This window comes from Patiria miniata, unplaced genomic scaffold (genome assembly GCF_015706575.1).
Source record: "Patiria miniata isolate m_02_andy unplaced genomic scaffold, ASM1570657v1 HiC_scaffold_29, whole genome shotgun sequence".
In the NCBI taxonomy this organism is placed as follows: domain Eukaryota; kingdom Metazoa; phylum Echinodermata; class Asteroidea; order Valvatida; family Asterinidae; genus Patiria; species Patiria miniata.
The window spans coordinates 20,940,922-20,962,421 of NW_024037068.1; the positions used below are offsets into that span (position 1 = coordinate 20,940,922).

Genomic DNA, 21,500 nt, shown 5'->3' on the forward strand with positions numbered 1-21,500 from the left:
GATGAATGTGGTATTTGTCTGTTTTCTCTGTTCTTGTGCAAGTTTTCGTTCAACCAAGGAGGTAGAAAAAAACACGCTTCGTTGTATTTTAAGATATTCAATGCGTATCGGTAAGTAATTAGTAGTAGGCAGCTGAATTTTGTGGTGTTTAAGGATATTTTTTTTTTGTAAATAGAGCGAGCCACGTATTGTATGCTTTCAGTCAATCCGGGCGTTTTCGCAGGTTCCCGCTTGATCAAGAGCATAGAAAGTCACAGTTGTCAACAACTCAACAGAGCGTAGCGCGCGCGTACCGTCGAACACGGAACACGCTGCGCGCATGCAGCGCGCAGAAGGCCAGGTATACGTGCACTGTTGTTAATTACAGTGGCAGCTTCAAAACGTTTGATGTAAACGAAACAGACAGTGTCTTGAATTGTGCTTCTTGCGGATCAAGTCAGCCTGATGTAAATAATAATAATAATATTGGATGGCTTGTTTTCGGTGGATACAAGAATATATTGCACTCGCTATGACAATATTGCACTCGTCTTCGACTCGTGCAATATTGTCATAGCTCGTGCAATATATTCTTGTGTCCACCTCAAAGCCATTCAATATTATATAAATATTTAGTGTATGCGCTTTGATGGCTGTTACTTTAATTGCATCAAAGGGACAAAAATGGTAGTTCAACTTTATAGGATAATAAAAATGTAGAAATAAATGTCTGCAAACGAAATAGAAAACTATAAAACCAAATAATGTGTGTGACGCAAAAAAATGGTTTGCTCAGACTTTTAAAAACCTTGCGATTTGAATGTGTGATGATGAAAATACACTTTTGTTGATTTTGGCCGTGAAAACCTGAAATTTGTATTCTGTAGAAATACAGTTATTTCGCTTTATAGTTAAAATAGTCAATTAAATGCATAATGATAATAATAATATAATTTTCCGTGTCTTTCTCGATGTTGATTTGTTGTGACTTCCAAAGTCACTACCTCGATAAGAAGTGTTGCGTTTCTTGAAGTTCCGCCCTCATAGCGGCGTAAATCCGTATCGGCTAAACAGTTAAAACGCTGTGCAAAACGGGTTGATATGTAAACGGGTTGATATGTAGAGTTTTAAGGGTGATATTCCATTTAATGTTAGGTTGTAGCTTTTGTACACAGATACAAATTGGTGCAGGTCTGGGGATCATACGGATGGAAAAGAGGAATACTTCGTTTCTTTTACTATAAAGGTTTTCCCTGCATTTAAATGAATTACAAAAGACGACTTTGCTTTTTCAATCCAAAGCCGATCTCCACGAATTTGGTGAAACTAGACGAATTACGCAGTGCTATATATTCCTGAATTAAACTGTATTTACAAATTTCGAATTTAAATTGCCTATTGGCCGTAACAATGTAGTGGAACGAAATAATAGGGTATCTTGCCATCAAATTTATATCATAAATTATGAGACTTTAAATAGAGTTGTATTTACAGGGAAAACCTTTATTAGCACATTCTTTTTTACCCGGAACGTATGATTAATGAATATATGATATGCAGAGTGGGTCAAAAGAAAGTGACCTGGATTAATGTTTTAATGTTTTTTTCCCTTAAAAGCAATTCAATTTGATACATTAATAAAGCATGTATTAAACAAGCGTGTTCTTTCATCCACTCATGTGGAAAACAGAAATACTTAATGTATTAATCAGGTTGAACGTTTTACTAAAAGAACCCTTAGTAACAGCTGTCCTCGGAATGCTGAATGCGTTGAAGCTACTCACCTGATAGAGAACCAGAGATTACACACTTGCATTCATTTTAATAATTTGAGTCAAGACTGAAACATTATTTTTATGTCAGATTTTGTGTTTTGAATATGAGGAACAAATCAAGACTGTTTCTGAAACGATGAATGTGATATTTGTCTGTTTTCTCTGTTCTTGTGCAAGTTTTCGTTCAACCAAGGAGGTAGAAAAAACACGCTTCGTTGTATTTTAAGATATTCAATGCGTATCGGTAAGTAATTAGGCAGCTGAATTTTGTGGTGTTTAAGGATATTTTTTTTTTGTAAATAGAGCGAGCCACGTATTGTATGCTTTCAGTCAATCCGGGCGTTTTCGCAGGTTCCCGCTTGATCAAGAGCATAGAAAGTCACAGTTGTCAACCACTCAACAGAGCGTAGCGCGCGCGTACCGTCGAACACGGAACACGCTGCGCGCATGCAGCGCGCAGAAGGCCAGGTATACGCGCACTGTTATTAATTACAGTGGCAGCTTCAAAACGTTTGATGTAAACGAAACAGACAGTGTCTTGAATTGTGCTTCTTGCGGATCAAGTCAGCCTGATATAAATAATAATAAGAAAATTGGATGGCTTGTTTTCGGTGGATACAAGAATATATTGCACGAGCTATGACAATATTGTACGAGTCGAAGACGAGTGCAATATTGTCATAGCGAGTGCAATATATTCTTGTATCCACCTCAAAGCCATCCAATATTATATAAATATTTAGTGTATGCGCTTTAATGGCTGTTACGTTAATTGCATCAAAGGGACAACAAATGGTAGTTCAACTGTATAGGATAATAAAAATGTAGAAATAAATGTTTGCAAACGAAATAGAAAACTATAAAACCAAATAATGTGTATGACGCAAAAAAAATGGTTTGCTCAGACTTTAAAAAACGTTGCGAATTTGAATGTGTGATGATGAAATACACTTTTGTTGATTTTGGCCGTGAAAACCTGAAATTTATATTCTGTAGAAATACAGTTATTTCGCTTTATAGTTATTAGCACCCAATTAAATGCATAATGATAATAATAATATACTTTTCCTTGTCTTTCTCGATGTTGATTTGTTGTGACTTCCAAAGTCACTACCTCGATAAGAAGTGTTGCGTTTCTTGAAGTTCCGCCCCCATAGCGGCGTAAATCCGTATCGGCTTAACAGTTAAAACGCTGTGCAAAACTGGTTGATATGTAGACCAGTCAACTCGTGCGCAAATTCTTCCCAATAGTTGGTCAATTTTTTACGCAAATCAACCCACAATGAGGTAATTCCAAACCTATGTTGGGTGAAATTACACTTGCCCAACAGTGTTTTACCCAACTTTTTTTGCAGTGCAGTTGAAAAGATGGGGGACGACCACACGGCAAAATCCCAAAATTGGCCCAGACGTGAAAATTCGAAAAGCCGGGGTGGGGGAGGGGGGGGGGGTTTGCTGGACAACACGTGATACTAGGGGGTGCTGTTCATTATAAAAATGCACATGTATTGCAAACTAGCGCGATTACGTCCCTTAACCTTACATAAAAACCGTGCATTGAAAGCTTTTGGCCTGTTCTCCGTTTTACTTTTAAGACATTTTTATAAATGTATTCATTTAACAAGATGACCTCAAGATGTGCATTTTTTCCGTTTCTCAACACAAACATGGGGGGGGGGGATGCTCCAATGCCCTCCCCGGTCAAAAAGAAGGGGGTTTATCCTCCCAACCCCATCCCTGAATTTACGCCCATGAGGGTGCAGCCCAGTAAATAAATTATCATAGACATCAATGATTAATACTCTCACTTCAATAAAATAGGGAAAGAACTCCCAACTCTCTGAGGTGTCCATAATATCTATTCAATTACAGCTTGTTTTACACTCTTTCACTTTATTACATTTTTTTGTATTGACTGATGGTTATTATATAGGTGATACTCCCTTCCAATATTGATCACTCTTAATGCGAACCGTGTACAGGACTTTTGCAATTCACAGCGACCCCTCTTGTCTAGAGCCACAGAGCCTGAAAGTAAAAGGTCACGCAGCGAGCTGCCGGTCCCCTGCCCCACGGCCCGCCTATGGACATTTTACATTGGGTTGCCCTTTTACCTTCTATACACAAGGGCGGATCCAGGGGGGGGGGGGGCAAAGGGGGCCATGCCCCCCCCCCCCCAAAAAAAAAAACGAAACCAATTTTTTTTTTTTAATGTGACATCGCAATAAAGGCAGGCAATGAGTACACCACCATCTTTTCCTCAAAATAAATTGGTTAAAGTGGTCAGAAATTGCCTCAGATCGCACCACACAGCATCTAGAATCCAAAATTTTTTTCACGGCCCTTAAGCGGGCCCCAAACCCCACGCCGTAATTTTTTAGACCAACTTTTTTGGGGGACCAAAACATTTTTGGGCCCCCCAAAAAAATTGTGTTCTGGATCCGCCCTTGTCTATACATTTTGGCAGAATGATTTCTAACTGCAACCACCTCAAGAAACACTCTTATTGGAATTTGATCTTGGTATTCTACAAGTTAAATTGAGGAAAACTCAGCTGCAGATGAGTAAAACCGAACTTTCCTTTACGACCTTCAATTCACATCCTGTATTGTCATTTTAAGGGCTTTTGTGCAGATCGTGGGTGCAGTCCTCTCAACAGTCAGTTTCATATTTGTTCGTAAATACTAATGAGATATTTAAGTTTATTCACACAATTTCAAAACCCTAAAAGACATCTTGGTCTTCTAGTTCTATTTCACTTTCAGTTTTCACCTAATTTCGGATAATTATTCTCATCTACGTACACCGATTTAGGGGTACGCGCGCGTAAGTTGCACTAGTCCGCATGTGTTTTAGATTTTCGGAAGTGAGCGGTCAATTGTTGGCACGATATTTCTCTTTCATGTCAGGCGATTTATCAGTTTCCTTAAATTGATATGCAAGTATAAATTTTACAAAGACTTTTTCCGATGGTGATTTTCTTAAAGAATCAATGTTCCAAAAATAATTGCAAATTCTGTAAATTTTGCACATTCATTTTCCTATTCAATCAAAAGTTCGGAAAGCGCCCCACCAGGGATGAACTTTCAGGCCCTATATTGTTGGTTTGATCTTCGACTATTCTAGGCCGCGCCTGGAATAGACAACCATCTCGAAGTCCATGTCTGGCACGATCTTTGTCCAATATCAAACTACATGTCCATAATAATTACAACTGCAATCACAGCAAATGGAATAGAAAACTCGATGGTGAGGCTAAATTTGTAGAGTGGCTTTAATTTTTGAAAGTAGCGTCACAAAAAATAAAGTAATCCTGCCAATTTTATTTTTTATAGTTTATTTATTAGTATTTATTTCAATCATATGATACCGGATATTTCATACAATACCGATCCGCATTTGAAAAATACCTGTTTTGTCGATATATTACACACAATGACCGATCGGCCTTGAACTAGAAGTACAATACAAGGCTGCATATGCTCCGATACAATGCGGAATCTAATGTGGGCACAATCAGTCATTCGATCTTTCGGTTTATTTTTTAAAGTACTACTTGTACAATGGACAGTTTTTTTTATATAATAAATATTATAAATCATTGATATTGTTTATTGCTCGGCTGTGCAGCTTTAAAATATGTTATTTTTTCTCTGTTGATGATGGGGCGCGCGCTACTTCCGCATTTCTGTTTGTCTCCACAACAGTCTGATACCCAGCTCATTGGTTTACTCCCGCCTTTGGATGGAGTAAGCTAACAGCGCGCGACATGGGGCACCAGACCACTGACCGGCTGTGCGCTAACCTCCCACGCGTTATTCTCTCCCTGGTCCGGTTGTCACCGATCCGATAAAGACCTATTCATAATCAGCCGTATATGTGTATTCAGTGCAAGTGGGCTGCTCTATGCAGCAGTGTGTACTGATCTACTATCAGTACAGGAAACCACACCACACACGTGTACTTGCTGGGGTCTGCCTTGTGTCGTACGTTACATTGGTAAGTAGAATCATGTACATGTAAATGTAATATTATATGTCACAGCGGTCATTGATCAGTGGTATTTACTTGCTCCCTGGCGCTGAGTGTGAATAATCGTAGCGCTGCGCTGCCCCCTCCATGGTATAATTCATTGCGTGACATGTTGAATCATTGTTCAATATGGTTGAATGTACTCGTTCAGTGGTAAAATGTACATTATGTATGCACTTATTGTGGGAGGGCTGCATGCACGTGCTAGCAAGGCCCCTGGTGCGACCCATACACGGAATTATTACATGCATGGACCTTCCTCCATGTCACTATTATCGTGTTGTCTGGTCGTCTGGTACCAGCATGTTCAATGACTGGCCTCATCAACACATGGAGGTATATGATCAACATCACCGCGTGCCCCACATATTTCCTCAATTCGTCATCGTTTTCACCTTCTTGTGTGGAGCATGGAGCTATAGCTCCATGTGTGGAGTCAGCACCAGACTATGGGACGTATCTTGATTGCAAAAAACGAAAATGCAAAACAAATTCAGGCCAACTTTACTCACTCTACAGTTTATTAGCAAACAAAATACGGAAAGATTCCCATATTTTGCCATCACTAATTTTTCCCTTCAGTGACCTACCAGCCATCGATAATAATCCTTGGAAAATATTGAAGTATTTAGTGAGAAAACACCTCGAAATTTTCAGACCAGTCTCATAGGGTTTGTGCACAGGGTGACAAATGATGGCCAGATGTGGGAATCTTTCCCAAAATTTTTCAAAAACATCACGAAGCAAAGACAATTAAGGTCCACAGTATTTCACCAGCCAAGTTTTAAGTCTCAATTCATTTTTTTAAGGAGACTTTCTTCAATATTTTGCACTTGAAGTGAAGCCAAGTGATTTCAATTTGAAGACGAGACTGATCGATACATGTCCAACTAGAAACGATTAACCTCTTAAGTAGTCTGATGGCTAGTCTGGTGGCAGACTATGAAGAGATGTGTAGCTCTAATTAATACAGGTGTAGCATGAATTTAGGTTTAGTGAAATACGGACTCATTGGTGGTATTGCGCATGCTCATGCATAGGTAAATGGGAGAGAGACCGGTCACGTGAGAGGGTTTAACCAATAAAAGGGGAAAAGAGTCCGATTTTCATACGAGTCCGATTTTCATATGACACCGGTCTCAAATGTTTTTTTTTATTTTTTTTTTTTTTATACAGTTGATTGATGCAGTATTAAAGGGGTGTTGGACTGGTTGTTTCACGTGCCAGCTTATTTTCTTGTGTTGCATCCTTTCAGTATACCTTTAAGTTTTGGACACTCATACAAAGAATTGCGAGTCCTAAATTTTCAGATTAGGTCAGCCATGAAGGAATAAGAACATGGGTCAGCACATGCAGATTTATGCAAAATAATCTCTACTCCAGGTTTTAGCAAAACTTTGATCGGGGATGTGTGCATGTGGACGTGTACAGATAACTTATGAACCTCAAAAGTAGCTTCCATAACAAATATCAAGTGAAAAAGGTCTAGATTTCAAATTAAGAAAACACAACTTTTCAGAAAAATTAACATGATGTATTGATGTGTGGCTCACAGCCTGGAGGAAGTTCCGTATTTGAGACACATTAATGAGGCTAGCAAGAATGTAGACGGTCGTATTTCAGAAAAACAAACATTATACAAATCTGGTGATATGATCTAGGAGATTAATGTTAGAAATGTGGACTTGGCATCTAAGTATTACAAAATTGACACACTTGACATGTCCAGTACAAAAAATATAAGATTGTGTCAAACGCCAATGTTTTGTCATACTTAAGCCAGTATTTTGTCATTAGTCTATTATGTATCATAAATCTATTTTCTTTCATTGCTTTTTTTTAAAATTAAATTAATATTGTGACTATCGCTATACAGGTCCTCAGATCGGTTGAACTTTTTGATATTTTTTCTCTGAATGCGGCCGTTCACTCAATGGGTTGACTCGTAGTTGACCCCTGGTTGGACCCTGGCATATTTAATTCACAGAGCAGTGAACGTTGCAATGAAAGTTTGAAGCAGATGTAAGCAAGCGAAGTATATATTCCAAACTGCTATTCTTTTACATAGTTACAGAGGTACAAATGTCATACTGATCTTTAAAATTCCGTCTGGGTTCGGAGTGCCCATAACCTCAGGATCGTTTTAGATAACACCGTGTCGCACCACATCAATGTGCATTTTTTTTTTTACCGAACGAACGCTTTTTTAGAACTGTGTAAAATCAGATAAACTGCTTACAATAACAGAGTAGTATGTAGTAAAGTCTGTCGCGAGCCAATGTGGCCCACCGGGCTGGCGTTTATCTCCGATTCAGTAGCACAAGATAACACAGAATTATTTCTACTCCCCTGGATGGGATGCCAGTCCATCGGAGGTTACTCCCCAGCTATAAGCCGGTACCCATTTATACTTCTGTGTGGAGAGAGGTATTAGTGGGGGTGAAGTGGCTTGCTCAAGGACACCCTGATCATGAGTCACGAACCCTAACCACTAGGCCACACACTCCCTACAATAACAACGGGAGTGGATGGAAGGAAATAACAATTAAAAAACATCCTATCGAGTTGGTGTCTATAAATAGTTCCTGACCACCAAAAGATCAGACGTAATTACTTTTCTGTCCAACTGTTTGGTGTATTGCATGTAGACTTCAGTCAGCGGGCTAACTATTTTCATGTTTTCACTATTTCCTCTTTTGAACATGATCATCAGACTCTCTGCTTGAGATGGATAATTGAATCACAGAGGTATCTACTTCATTATCGCACAACGTTTGATTGATTCCAGTTGGATTTTTCAAGTTAATTTGTGAACAGTATTGCACAGTTGAACAGTTGATTTTGATGGGCAGAATCGCGTACACGGGGATCACTAATTTTCCCTGCATTGACCTATCAGCCATCAGAAAGCAATAACATGGCCTAAAAGACAAATTTTGCAGGGAAAATATTGAAGCATTTACTGAGAAAACACTTGGAATCTTTCAGACCTGTCATAGCGTTTGTGCACAGCATGTCAAGTGATGTCCAGCTATGGAACTCTTTCCGATTTACTTATTCATCTTTTTTTTTTTTTGTAGGGGTGTTTTTTGTGTTTTTGTTCTGTTGTTTTTTGACATACATGAAGATGCATACAACTAAACCTAGATATGCATGGGGTAAATTTACCATGGGAAACCATTCATTCTAAGCAGCTCTTTTTTAAACTGTACTCAATGTTGGTTAAAACTATGTCTGTCACCGGGTTGAAAAGCAGTGCAGACCAGTACTGCTTGGGCCCAACGTGGGGCATGGAGTTTTTATCTAGGGTTGTTGTTTTTTATCAGAGTCCGTGGACATAATATTTCCAGTATTTGGCGTGTCTCACACGGCAAACAAATTGTGTAAATAAGATTTTTTTTTCCCATCATTTTTTCATAAAATGAAACGGTTCCCCTGTCACAAGGAAGGTAGTGTATACCTACCAGCATGTTTCGAAGAAAACCTCCTTTGCAGTTCTCGATTGACAAGTTAAATTTACATGATAAAGACCCGCCCCCTTGCGAGAAGTACATGTATCCCAATCAGATCAGACATGTTGTGCATGACTGCACGTATGCAACTTGAAATCAGTGGTTGCGCTTGAATAGAGAACGGTTTATTATGCCGTATACTTTGTTATTTATATTTGCGCTTAAAAGAGCTATTGTATCGTGGTGTAACTACTTTGGAACATGATGGCCATATACGTATTCATAGCTCTGGAAGCCTTTTTCGTAAACGGCCTGGGTAATTTAGGCTTAAGTCTGTCCCAAGCACCCTCGACGTTCCTCTTTAATTTCATTCTGATTTATCCTAGCAAATAACGTCAGTGCGTAAATAATAAAACACGGATAAAGGTATTTTGTTTTCAGAGACAGTAGTCGTTGTTGTTATGTGCCGTCAACTTTCAACAAGCAAGAAGTTAATCCCTGTTGTGTAAGATGTCCACGTTACACCACACGATACGGGGGAAATAGGGGCCTGCGCATTCGTCTGTCGGATAGAAACTGGCACGGAGTCAAATATGGCGTCAATGGTCTATAAATAATAAACACCAATCGTGCTATGCAAGTTTTGAGCAATCGAGAGCCTCGAGTCACTGAATCGAATTGAATTGGAGGTTTTTATTGTTCATACCATTCTGGCAGTGTCTTACAATTTTCAATATGACAGAAATCATTTTTAAAAGACTATTTATACACACATTAAAAATAGAAATATTCTAAAAAGACTATTTCTACATACATTTGCATTAAAAATTGAAATATTCTAGCACATCAATCTGGGTATACCGATGAAGATTATGCCCATTGAGCTCCATGCTTGTGCCTATAATGCCCAATCCAATGGCGCAAGTGGCTGATTAGGCCTATCCCTTCCTTTTAATACGACATCTGTATTTCCAATTATATTGTATTGGAAACACAGGTGTCGTAAGAGTGTGGGTGGCTATCCTAACGATCATTTTGGATTGATCCTGTACTTGGTGATGTTATTTCCAACGTGAATTGCTTGTTTTTTACGTTCATTGCCTTATTATTACGTCAAAAAAACAGTCCTGCTTAAAATCCAATGTTTCATGCAATGCTGCATGTTGGTTGGGTAAGAGGTATATTACAACTAAAATACAGTGATAATTTTTATCATGATCTGACGCCAAGACAAATTGATCCAGCCTATACCCCAAACACTGATTTAAAGCACTGCCGGGGACCAGACTATTCCGTCCCTCGTTATAACGGGCAAGATTTTTGGACTTGCAGATGATCATGGTACCAGGGTGAGGAAGCATAGTTTAAACATGAAAGGACCGTAAAAAGGACCGATGTGTTTGCTGCCACAAAAGTCTTAAAAGTCTCCATCGGCAAGCTACAGAAATGGTCGTTCGCTCTATTTCTGTGAGCTCTCAAACAGCTGTACTAATCAGCAGTCCGGGGTACATGTATAGAACTATAGATGTTTACGGCTTTTTGTTTGAACGGCTTTTTGTTTGAACTCAAGTCATCTAATCGCAAGGAACAACGGTTCCTTTAAAACAAAACAAAATCGCTCTCACTGTATAGCGCCCTCTAGTTTCATTTTATGAGTACTCAGTGAAAAGAAATTTATGACTGTGTCATTTTACTGCACCTGAGTGTTTATTCTGTTTATTTGTTAGCTCGAGGCAACCGATTCGAAGCAGCCATGGAGCTGCTGAACTTCCTACTGCTTACAATAACCTCATTCCTGGGATGGTGCGCCCTCTACCGTGCCCTGTGCTTCCTCCGGCCTCATAAGTCCAACGAGTGGAATTCTCGGCTCGTGGTGATCATACATGCTGTCACCATCCTCGTCATGGCTTCCACATTTGGGTTTTTCTACAACCCCTGGCCGTTTACTCATCCAGGTAAGACTAAGAGAGGAGTCTCTGTGAGTCATCAAAACTTGGTTTCAAGTTTGCCGTGAGCAGGTGTGACATGTAATTCTGTCCCCCCTGGTAAACGTGTCCCCCGGACAAATTTACCGTCCCGTGACCCGGTAAATCTGTCCGGGGACACTTTTACTTAGGTAGATCTGTCCCCCTCCAGGTAAATATGTCCCCCTGCCCAACGATGAAAGTGTCTCCCCCCCCCCCCCGGTAAATGTGTCCCCATGCAACCAGCACCAACGCGCGCCAGTACATGCTGCAAGATATGTGGCAGTGATTATCACATCTTTATATAATGTGTATCCCGCTACAATGGAAATTCATCCAATAGGACATTTCTAAAAAATTTCGTTACGCGCTATGATGGGAACGCAGACCAATCCAAGTAGGCGTAATATCAATGAGACGAGTGCCATCGCCATGCATCGCCGCATTTTCACTGAACTCCGAATCGAAACATTGTGTTCATGTCTAAGAAAGAAACCGAATTAAGCATTTTCATCTCCATGGAGGGCGGACTAAAAGTCCAAAATGTACACCTTGTAGAGTGAATTCATAAAAACAATCTAGAGAACTGGCCTATTTGCGTTGCAAAACTAGGGGGACAGAATTACCTGGAGGGGGACAAAATTACCTGGAGGGGGACAGAATTACCTGCACTGTAAAAACACCTAGTTAGATTTGACTAGAAAACAGTCGAACTTGCACCCAGCTGAATGCAGCAAGGGTCAGCTGGGTGCAACTTGGACTGATTTCTAGTCAAATTTAACTAGAGTGTTTTTAGAGTGTGGAGGGGGACAGAATTAACGGGCCGGGGAGGACACTTTTACCTAGGTAATTCTGTCCCCCGGACAGTTTTACCGGGGGACAGAATTACCGTCCACACCGGTTTTTAATGTCACGGCAAACTTCAAGTTATTGCTGAACTCGGTAGCCAGCCCTCCAATCTTCAAAAGCCCCTGGTATGGAGCTTGTTTTTTTCCCCTACTTTTTTTTCCTTCAAATGTCGGCTGATGTTGCAGATGATGACGCTTCGATCCCCTTAAAGCTCTCAAAAATATCCTTCAGGGTGGAGCTTGAGGTGACCTCAGTAAAGCCGTAAGGCCATAAGGCTTGAGAATTCTGCACCCACTTACGATCTCGACCGACACGAACATTCTTCGGGAAATTTGGATCAGAGAAAACGGTAACGTCAGATCATACAGCGACATCAACATCGTGCCTGTGATGCAGGCTGGTCATTAGTCTGCTCCCTATATTGCGCTAATTAAAAAGTGTTTACAGGTTCCAAATACACGACCATCGCTTCCACACACACGTCTGGCTTCCACACACACAATAACAAAAATACAACACCGTCTGCAAATGGTGCCCAACTATTCTGTGCAAAATATATGGGAGCCCAGAATGGCCACATAAAGCTTATACTCGATCGTAACCACATCTAAAAACGTTAGAATTATGCAGCAGCAGGATTCCAGTCGAACCAGTGAGTTTGGCGGTTTTGAGAAATTATCTTACGTTGGAAAAAAACCTTTTTTAATTTTGCCGACGCGCATGGCAACGGCGACGAGCACGCATACCAGAAACCAGAGACTTAGGGCCATCGTGTTTATTGTTAGCGCAGTGGCTGCTGCCTGACCTACAATATATTATACAATATGCAAATAGAATCCTAGCTTAGCATATGAAGATTCTACCAAATGTGATGTGTAGTCTTTCTCACAGGATTCTACCAAATGTGATGTGTAGTCTTTCTCACAGGTTTTTCACATTTTTTTGCTCAGCTAGCACCGAAATTAGCTTACAAATATTTCCTGTTTGGCAGGCTCACTAAACTCGGCCGCTGATCGTGATGACGGTGATAGTGCTGATGCTGGTGATTGTGATAATGGTGATGAAGTTCGTGAAGTGTACAGCAAGCCGATTTTGAAATCACTTTATTTCTAAAAAATATCAGTTTTCTCTGGGGAAGGGTTGTGTTTTTGGATATTTTTTTAAGGGAAGGGCTCATAAAAAGCACTTTGTTCATGTTTTGATCACGCGGTTTCTTCTTGATTTTCTTCTACCAGGTGGCAAATCGAACTCCTACGAGATAAGTACAATGGTGGTATGCAACGGCTATTTCGTGTACGATTTCCTCAGGAGTATTCTTTACGACACTAAGCACAACACAGCCATGATCGTGCACCATCTGGTCTGTATTATGTTCACCAGCGCGTCACTGGTATCCGGCCTCTCTGGCACGGAAATTGGCTTCAGTTTGTTCCTGGCTGAACTGACCAACCCCATGTTGCAGATACGCTGGCTCATGCGCAACGCAGGCATCACGGGGGGATCCTGTACGAGTTGAACCAGCTCTTGTTCCTCGTGGCCTTTGCTTTAATCCGTGTGGGGATCGGTTCCTACTGGGTCTACCACTACCTGCTTCACCCTCTGCCCCATCCGTTCTTCAAGTTGGGAGGGGTCTTGCTTTATGTTGTCAGCATAATATTCATGGCGCAAATAATGGTGGTGGTTTATAATAAATTTTCGCACTCCGGTCGCAAAGGAGGAACGGAGGATCTACCGGCTCTTGATAAAACGAAGATATGATTAATAAGTTCTACATTTTACTGTGAAAACATTTTGACAACTCTGTTCAAGGAAGCCGTTTTTAACAATAACACTTTTCTATCAAAGTTGATTTTTGGCTGTTCGAACCTATCCGCTCCGTTCACAAGTACCCCCTCACCGGCAAAGACAGTACAGATGGGGGTGACCGACCGACGCCATCTTGCCTGACTGCAATTCATTTGCCGCGGAGCGCGGCCACTGCGTGTACATAGTACAAATCCCCTGGTGTACTTGCGTCCCACACAAGGAACGGTGCGCGGCAACCAGCGAAATGTCCCGCCCATGGGACGTCGTTGCTGGGTAAAAGGGCGTCCTCTTTCGTCGGCGCACGGAGCCCATACGGACTTCACTATTGACCTGAACCTCGTCTATGCATGGGCCAATTTCATAGAGCTGCTTATGTTATTCCTATGTTACTTTAAAGGGAATATACATCATTTGCTTTTGCTGTAATTTTCAGAAATGGATGGAATTGGGGGGTTGGAAATATATAGCAAATATAGTTACACTGACTTTTTTGAGGTTTTGGGTTCGAAAATGCTATAAAAACCAAGAAAAACAATCATTTTCCTGTAGTCTGGTTCCCTGACTCCATTTAAGAAGAAACAGAGCAGTTTACATACATTGGGGAATTGTAAGGTCAGGGAACCAGTCTAGCTGGCTTGTACCCGTTCATAGGTGTGTAATCGATTGCAAACAAGTGCGATGGTCAACTGGGGCCAGTATTTGAAAAAAGGCCAGTTTTTTTCCAACGCTGATCGGCCAATCAGCGTTGGAAATTGATACAAAAATACCACTTTTCTTGAAAATGACAGTATACCAGGTGCCATGATTTTACAGGATGCTTTACACTGTCATTCACTAACAGTCCAGCAAGGTATTTCAAAATAATTTGGTAGTTTTATTTTTTGATGTTTGCAAATGTTGTATTTTCCCTTTAAGTATTTTTTTTTTCAAACTTGGTCACTGTCTTTTTTGACTCGCCCTATGAGCATGATGTGATTCGTTTACACTATGATAATAAAGTGAAACTTGACTTGGGCTACTGAGTATGTTAGACAATTTATTTTATTTCAAGCACATAAATGTTTTACTCCCCGAAACGGCGTGTTACAGTGTCATCAAATAGTATTTTTTTAAATTGTTGTAATTTGTAAAACTATAATTGTTTTTTTTTTTAAATTGAAGCATGTCAGTGCACCACGGCAGCTGATTAATATAATAATTGCCGACTAAGAAATATTGTTTCACAAAGTCATAATTTGTTGTTATATTTTTTGAATTATTTTTCCTACATGACGTATTTATATGCTAGTGTTTATGGTTTTTTTTATACTGTAACTCATTTTGTTAAGATGCAGTGACTCTGACATGTAACTTTTTAAAATATTTATTTACTTCCTAATATAGTTTAATTGAAGGTTCCTTTCGACCTGTTTTGAATGGGACAGAGTTTTACACTGTTATACTACCGTGGCCTTTTTGAAATCTTGGTTTCGTCTTCATCTTCGGTTTTAGCCTTGCAACATTTCAAGTTTTCAAATAAAATACGTAAATTAAATGTTAAAACTTGTGAGAGAGTCAATTAGACGTCGGCTTTCTCCAGAAGAAATGCTGGATTAAAATGTTGAGCCGAAATTATCAAACGTCAAGGTCTCCAAATTTGAAGCGAAAACCCAAACTTGAGATGAAGTCAAAATTTAAGAAATGGGTCGCAGAATCTTTTGTGGGTGATCGCAAGTATGAAGTGAAGGGGCAGTGAGCTCAAGAACTTGTAATTGTGTGCATCACAAACTATGGCGTGCAAATTTAACGTTTAATCCCGAAATAGAGATATCTGTGTTTTAATAGAGATATCTCTATTTCAAATAGAGACATCAGTATTTCAAATAGAGATATTCTGTTGCTAATAGAGATATATCTATTTCTAATATAGACATCTCAAATTTCCGGATTAAATGTCAGCTTTGCACGCCAAAGCGGCCATAGCCAATCGTCCCATCATGCAGTGCAACATAAACTTTCATCTCGCATTTCCGGTATGGCTGCTTTTTGTAGAAGGAGCCATGTTGAGTTGTTCATGTGCGCTCAGTGCTCGGTGTAAGATTTTTTTTCATTAAACAGTTTAACCGAATTTTGAAAAGCGTGGTGAAGACAATCGGATTTTATTCATTGTGTCGCTTGCACAGCTACTGATGGTCAGCTTTATTGAATGTAATCATTTCATGCACGTGGTCCAGTGGCCTGACGTCTTTGATCCCAGTGCGAACATTTCGCCACGACTAAAATAATATCAAGCGGTGATATTCAGGTTTCTTTTTTCATTTCAGAAAATCAACCGATTCAAAAGTGGGCTTTTTTCTCCATATCACATCTGAAATTCCCAATTCGGAATATCATCACCGACGAACTCATCATTCTATCTGTGGGTTGCATAGTCTAGTAAACGGAGATAAACAGTTTGTGTCTGCTGAATTTCCCGAACTGAATATTTTAGTTTGATTACTGCTAAAGTATCATTCAGCCCGAAATAATTACCTTAAGGGTATGATTGTGAATCATGGACGATAATTCATGCAGCATCTGTTATCACCGTTTTGAATAAAAACGATTAAAATTTCTTTTCTCGCGTTACACAAAGGACCATGCAAATGCCTTTTGGCGTTTTGATTCCCGTAGGCCCTATTCCCGTCAACAAATATTTCCAAGAAAGTATTAAAAAAGTTAAAATAATCAGACTTTTGGCTTACATTATTTTATTCTATTATCTATTATTTACGGCTCATGTACAGAAAGCCCGTAAACGTTATTGTACTGTGTTTTACTTGGCATAAAATATATAACGATAAGTGCATCAGTAGCAATGTGCAGCATTGGCTATATGTCCGCCTCAACCTCGTTCCCAGTGCTTATTTTATTTCCAACCTCGTTGCCAATAAGCCCTGTGTAGGAAAATGTCTTCCTGTGTCCATTTGATACCGCAATAAGCCATTTGCGAGTAACTTATACCCTTTGTGATTTACATTTCAAAAACATCTGGTACACTGACTTGCTCAGAATGCTTGGCACATTTTAACTTTGAATACTCCAGACCAAAGACACTGTTGCTAATCACATGATTCGGGGCAAGCTCTTGCATGGTTACGTAAGAGACGCTCAGCACCAATACATTGTTCACAATGGGTGAGAATGGCACAAAGACACCAGACCATTCTGGGGCTGGGGTTGCTAGCATAAGGCTTGCCCCGAATCACGTGATATAGTAACAGTCTCTTTGGTCGGGAGAATGCAAACTTAAAACGTGCAAAGCACTGGATTAAGTCAGTGTTCCAGATTTTATGCAAATTTAACACGCAAATGGCTTATTGGGTAGTAATGGACTTATATCGTGTACTTGCTGGTGTTATTTCCAACGTGCATTACGTGTTTTCATGATCATTGTAATTATAACGCCCACGCCCTCTCAAAAATACTCCTTTCCTTTTCAATTTGCTCATATTAATACGAAATGTAATACCGCATATTGGCGGGATGAGTTTGTAACATTTGCAAATGATCCAATACTAGGGTGAGAGAGCGGGTAGTGGTGGGAGCGTACTGCTCGACAACCTGGGAACGAGGTTGATGTCAGCCTGCCTGCAACAATCGGTCAGGCAAAATTCGGACGGTCCTGACCCCCCCCCCCCCACCCACCCTCGCAACAATTCGTGGATCCGCCCCTATTTGTGTTTGGTGACATATCACAGCATCAGCGCTCTCAGTTGCTAGGAACACGGGACATTAAAAAAAAATGCACTTTTAAAGATTTTATAAGGCCCTACATTTTGGGACACACACAAAAATGGGTTAAATCCATGGTATACTCAAGCGTACGAGCGGATTGGGTATAACATAGGCGGATCTACATTACTGCCTTGCTACGTAGACCTATGTGTGGTCTTCGGTTTTTGTCCGAAAAGGTTACCTCGTGTTAAAAGGTTATTCCGGGCAATTCTGCAAATGCGCTGGTACACCTGCTGGGAGATTCTCTAAGGCTATTGACAGAATTTGTTCTTGAAAACATTGCCCATTGTGTATGATTGGACTCTATTTTTTGACTGACGATCAGAGCTGTAACACCGCGCGGTTCTCATTCTAACTGCCGATCTTCAAACACAAGAACACGTCGTACTGTACCTCAACCAGACCTGGTCTTTTGCCATCAGAATTCATCGGTGAGTATGCTATGAAAAGACATTGGATTATTTGTTTGAAAGCTGAGTTCTCGGTGCTGCTGTCTGACACTAACTTGACAAAATGTTTCATTCTAAATCGGCCACGAGTTCATAAATGGGTAATCTCAAGCATTCGGACGCAGTTTCGTTAAAAAAAATGTTGTGTTTATGTCTAAAATATCAAATTTTTCTTTAATTAAAAAAATTCAAATCTGTTTTGAACATATTTCTCAACAGCATTCATGTTTCACAAAATCATACACCCACATGTTGACGGTATTAAGCTGTCCGAAGTGTTGCTTTTAATGAAATTAAGGGTCCGGTACCATAAAAGTCAACGAAGTGTAGCATTATTCAAAAGTGCAATATTGGTGAACTACGGAACCTTGCTGAGGCGAAGTGACAGTGAGAACAAAAAGTGACTGTAATTTCTTGACGGAGATGTTCGCAAGACAATGACAGGAGTTCCCCTGCTTGGTTTATCATAACATTGTCCCTATTAATCTTTTGAGACAGGATGCACAATGAACACCAGGGAACTATTTGGAGTAATTTGTATTTCCCCTAATGGACTCACTCAAAAAATCACACTCATAATTATTATGTCAGCCAAATGTCAAAAACACATCACTAATTAGTGTTCTCTCCTCAACGCTCATACAGCCGCAGCTTATAAGCACGATGAATGCACCGAGTGGTTGGGGCATTGCCCAGACGGTGGCCGTGTCGACCGCCGCTTGGACAGCTCTGTTCGGCCTGGTCAGCTACCTGCAGCCATGTCGAAGCTACGGCTGGAACGGCCGAACGGTGGCCGGCATTCACGGACTGACCGTCTCCATCATGTCACTGGCCTTCGGCGTCTGGAACAACCAGTCGCCTTTCACCCAGCCAGGTAAATTTACCGTCCAAAATTAGGGGGTGGGGGGGGGGGGGGGTCCCAGGAAACCATCACAGTGTGCTCTTTGTACCCACCCACCCCACTGACCCACCGTCCCAACGACCCATCCACCGACCCACCAACCCACCGACCCACTGACCGACCCAGAAAAGTGTCATGTTGAAACGGTACAATTGTCAATTTATTGTTGTATAAATGAAACGCTATTAAGTCACTGTAGCACACGAAACCGCCCTGCCTATTACTCACTGTAACACCCGAAACCGCCCAAATACTCTTCCTCAGTCGATAAATACAATGTAATACATTAAACCAGGCGCCCAAAACTGTGGCATTTTTAGATGGATTTCAAGTGCTCGGTACATATACTTTCAAAACATATGCAATGGATTTATTAGCCATGAGACCGGGTAATTTATCATTTTTCAATAAACCTGTATTCATAGAAAGTTGAGCTCTATGTGCACAGGTACCCCATCAACGGCCAGAAAAGGAGAGTTAGGGATGATCTAAACTGGTTCCCGATCCATCCATTGCGTATTTCGAGTGTCTCCAAAATTATTGGAGGCGGAGATTAGTCTCGGAGACCATTGCAAGCTGAATTCGAATGTATTCGTGCGCCGACGACGCCTGACGCCATTGATCTCCATATATGGAGATCAATGCCTGACGCTCACGCGAAGACGCGGTTGCTATAGCTTTTGCACACTCTGCGCACGAACCAGTACAGTACAATACGCGCACGCTGTGTTCCCCGTCCACGGAGCTCTCAAAAGAGGTAAAAACACGCCCTCTTTTAGTCGCGCACGTAGCTCATTGTACCTTTATCGTCTTATTTTGTTGGCGTTATTTCTAACTTTTTGAAGATAACTTTTAAGAGGTCTCGTTAGTCCTACCAGCTACTTTAATCTAGTCCAGCTCTGTACTCTTCCTCCTCCTCTATTTTCCAGGCGGTGTTTCCAACTTCTTTGAAGTCTTCGTTCAAGTCACTTGTCTCGGGTACTTCATCTTCGATACGACATTTTGCCTGGCGTTCCGAATCTACGGACGCGAGACCCACATCATGGCCGTCCATCACGTGGTCGCGATGGCCGGCATGATGACGTCACTCTGGATGGGCGTGTCGGGCACGGAGGTCAGCGTTGCCATCGGCCTGATGGAGTGCACCAACCCGATGTTTCAGCTGCGCTGGTTCCTGCGCGAGGTGGGGCTCCGGAAAGGAGACACGTGGTACGAGATCAACGACCTGGCCTTCGTGTTCAGCTACGTCATCATTCGTGGCGTCATCGCGCAGTATCTCTCGTACTGCGTGGTCACGCACCCCCAAACCGCGGATCCGATCAAGTTCTTCGCGGTCGCCATGGGTGTAATGAACGCCATCCTGTTTGTCGGGATCCTGGAGTACGCCCTCAAGAGGTACACAGCCATGTTGTGGCATCTGACGCGAGGGGATCGTGCAAGTGAAGCAAGGATTAAATCCCCAGCGGAGAGCGTAAATAAAAACCAACTTAGTAACAGTACAGACACATTCGAAGAAATCACTATGCATAAATCACTTGGTTTCACAATGAAATACATCAAGCAGCAACTGCTTTTCAAACACCACAACATTTAGACTGATTCTCCTTTTTTTATCCTTCGAGAACCCGGTCAGAACAGGGCTTTTTTTAATCTTCTCAGGACCGTTGGGGGCACATTATTTTCAATAATCTTTATTTGGTTGGCCGGGAATCTACAACATGACGCCATTGAGTTGCACTGCGGTGACAACAAGTCAGAGCGTTTATAACATTTTTGCCTATTTGGTCAAACAGGTGGGGTTTTTTGCACAATTGCTATATTTGTCACTCAAATACCTTCAAATTTGGTACAAGCATTTTGAACAGTATCCATCAAACTGACTAAATCCTGGAATCTAAAGTCACGGCTCGAGGGCGCTATGCCTATTTTTATGGGCAAAATCATCCTGGTGATTTTGACCCACAATTTGCATTTTTCAACAAAATGTGGCATGGCACTATAATGAAGTTATGGTGAATTTATTACATGTAATGCTTTGCATTTTGTAATGCTATAGTACATCTACTCCCAAAAGTAAAACAAAGACAATATTGTGCAGAAAAGATGAAAATTTAAAAGGATTTTGGCGTAAATGGCGGCCTTATTGAATTATATTTGTTGGACCAAGAATTGTATCCAAAGTGGATACTGGGCGGGTTCTGGCAAAGAGAACGCTGTGTGATTATGAGTGGTTTCAAGATATGCCAAAGTGTTATAATAAGAACTAACATTGAGGTGGAAGCATAATTCTTCCGCAGTCATAAAAGGGTGTATCACTTTTTAAACAGTGCGTCGCAGAGCAGCATTTTATGTGTATTAACAGAAACTAGTGATTTTCAAAAAGAAATGAGAAATACAGGGTGAGTAAAAAAAGGTGCATGTAGCACTTTCAAAATCTAGGATATAAAAGCCCAATGCATAAGCTTTCTTTTAGTTTAAGAATCATTCAAATCAGACATGGACTTTTCAGGTTACGGAGTTTTAAACACAACCACCGT

At 40.8% G+C, this 21,500-nt stretch overlaps 1 protein-coding gene and 1 pseudogene across 1 annotated transcript; both read left to right on the plus strand.

The window, feature by feature from the left end:
* The first annotated feature begins 5,560 nt into the window (after positions 1–5,560).
* Positions 5,561–13,966, plus strand: LOC119736081 (annotated as a pseudogene).
* A 3,971-nt stretch (positions 13,967–17,937) lies between these two features.
* Positions 17,938–21,210, plus strand: LOC119735423 (TLC domain-containing protein 5-like). The gene is made up of 3 exons (XM_038209123.1): positions 17,938–18,044; positions 18,714–18,936; positions 19,893–21,210. Exons 2-3 carry the CDS (start codon positions 18,726–18,728, stop codon positions 20,555–20,557), a joined length of 876 nt encoding a protein of 291 aa, XP_038065051.1. The 5' UTR covers positions 17,938–18,044; positions 18,714–18,725; the 3' UTR covers positions 20,558–21,210.
* Positions 21,211–21,500: the final 290 nt, after the last annotated feature.

Bases quoted from the DNA above. Each gene is read 5' to 3' on its own strand.
- LOC119735423 (XM_038209123.1), top strand. From the start codon at position 18,726: ATGAATGCACCGAGTGGTTGGGGCATTGCCCAGACGGTGGCCGTGTCG. The intron at 18,937-19,892 runs GTAAATTTACCG...TCTATTTTCCAG, and splicing joins GTCGCCTTTCACCCAGCCAG to GCGGTGTTTCCAACTTCTTT.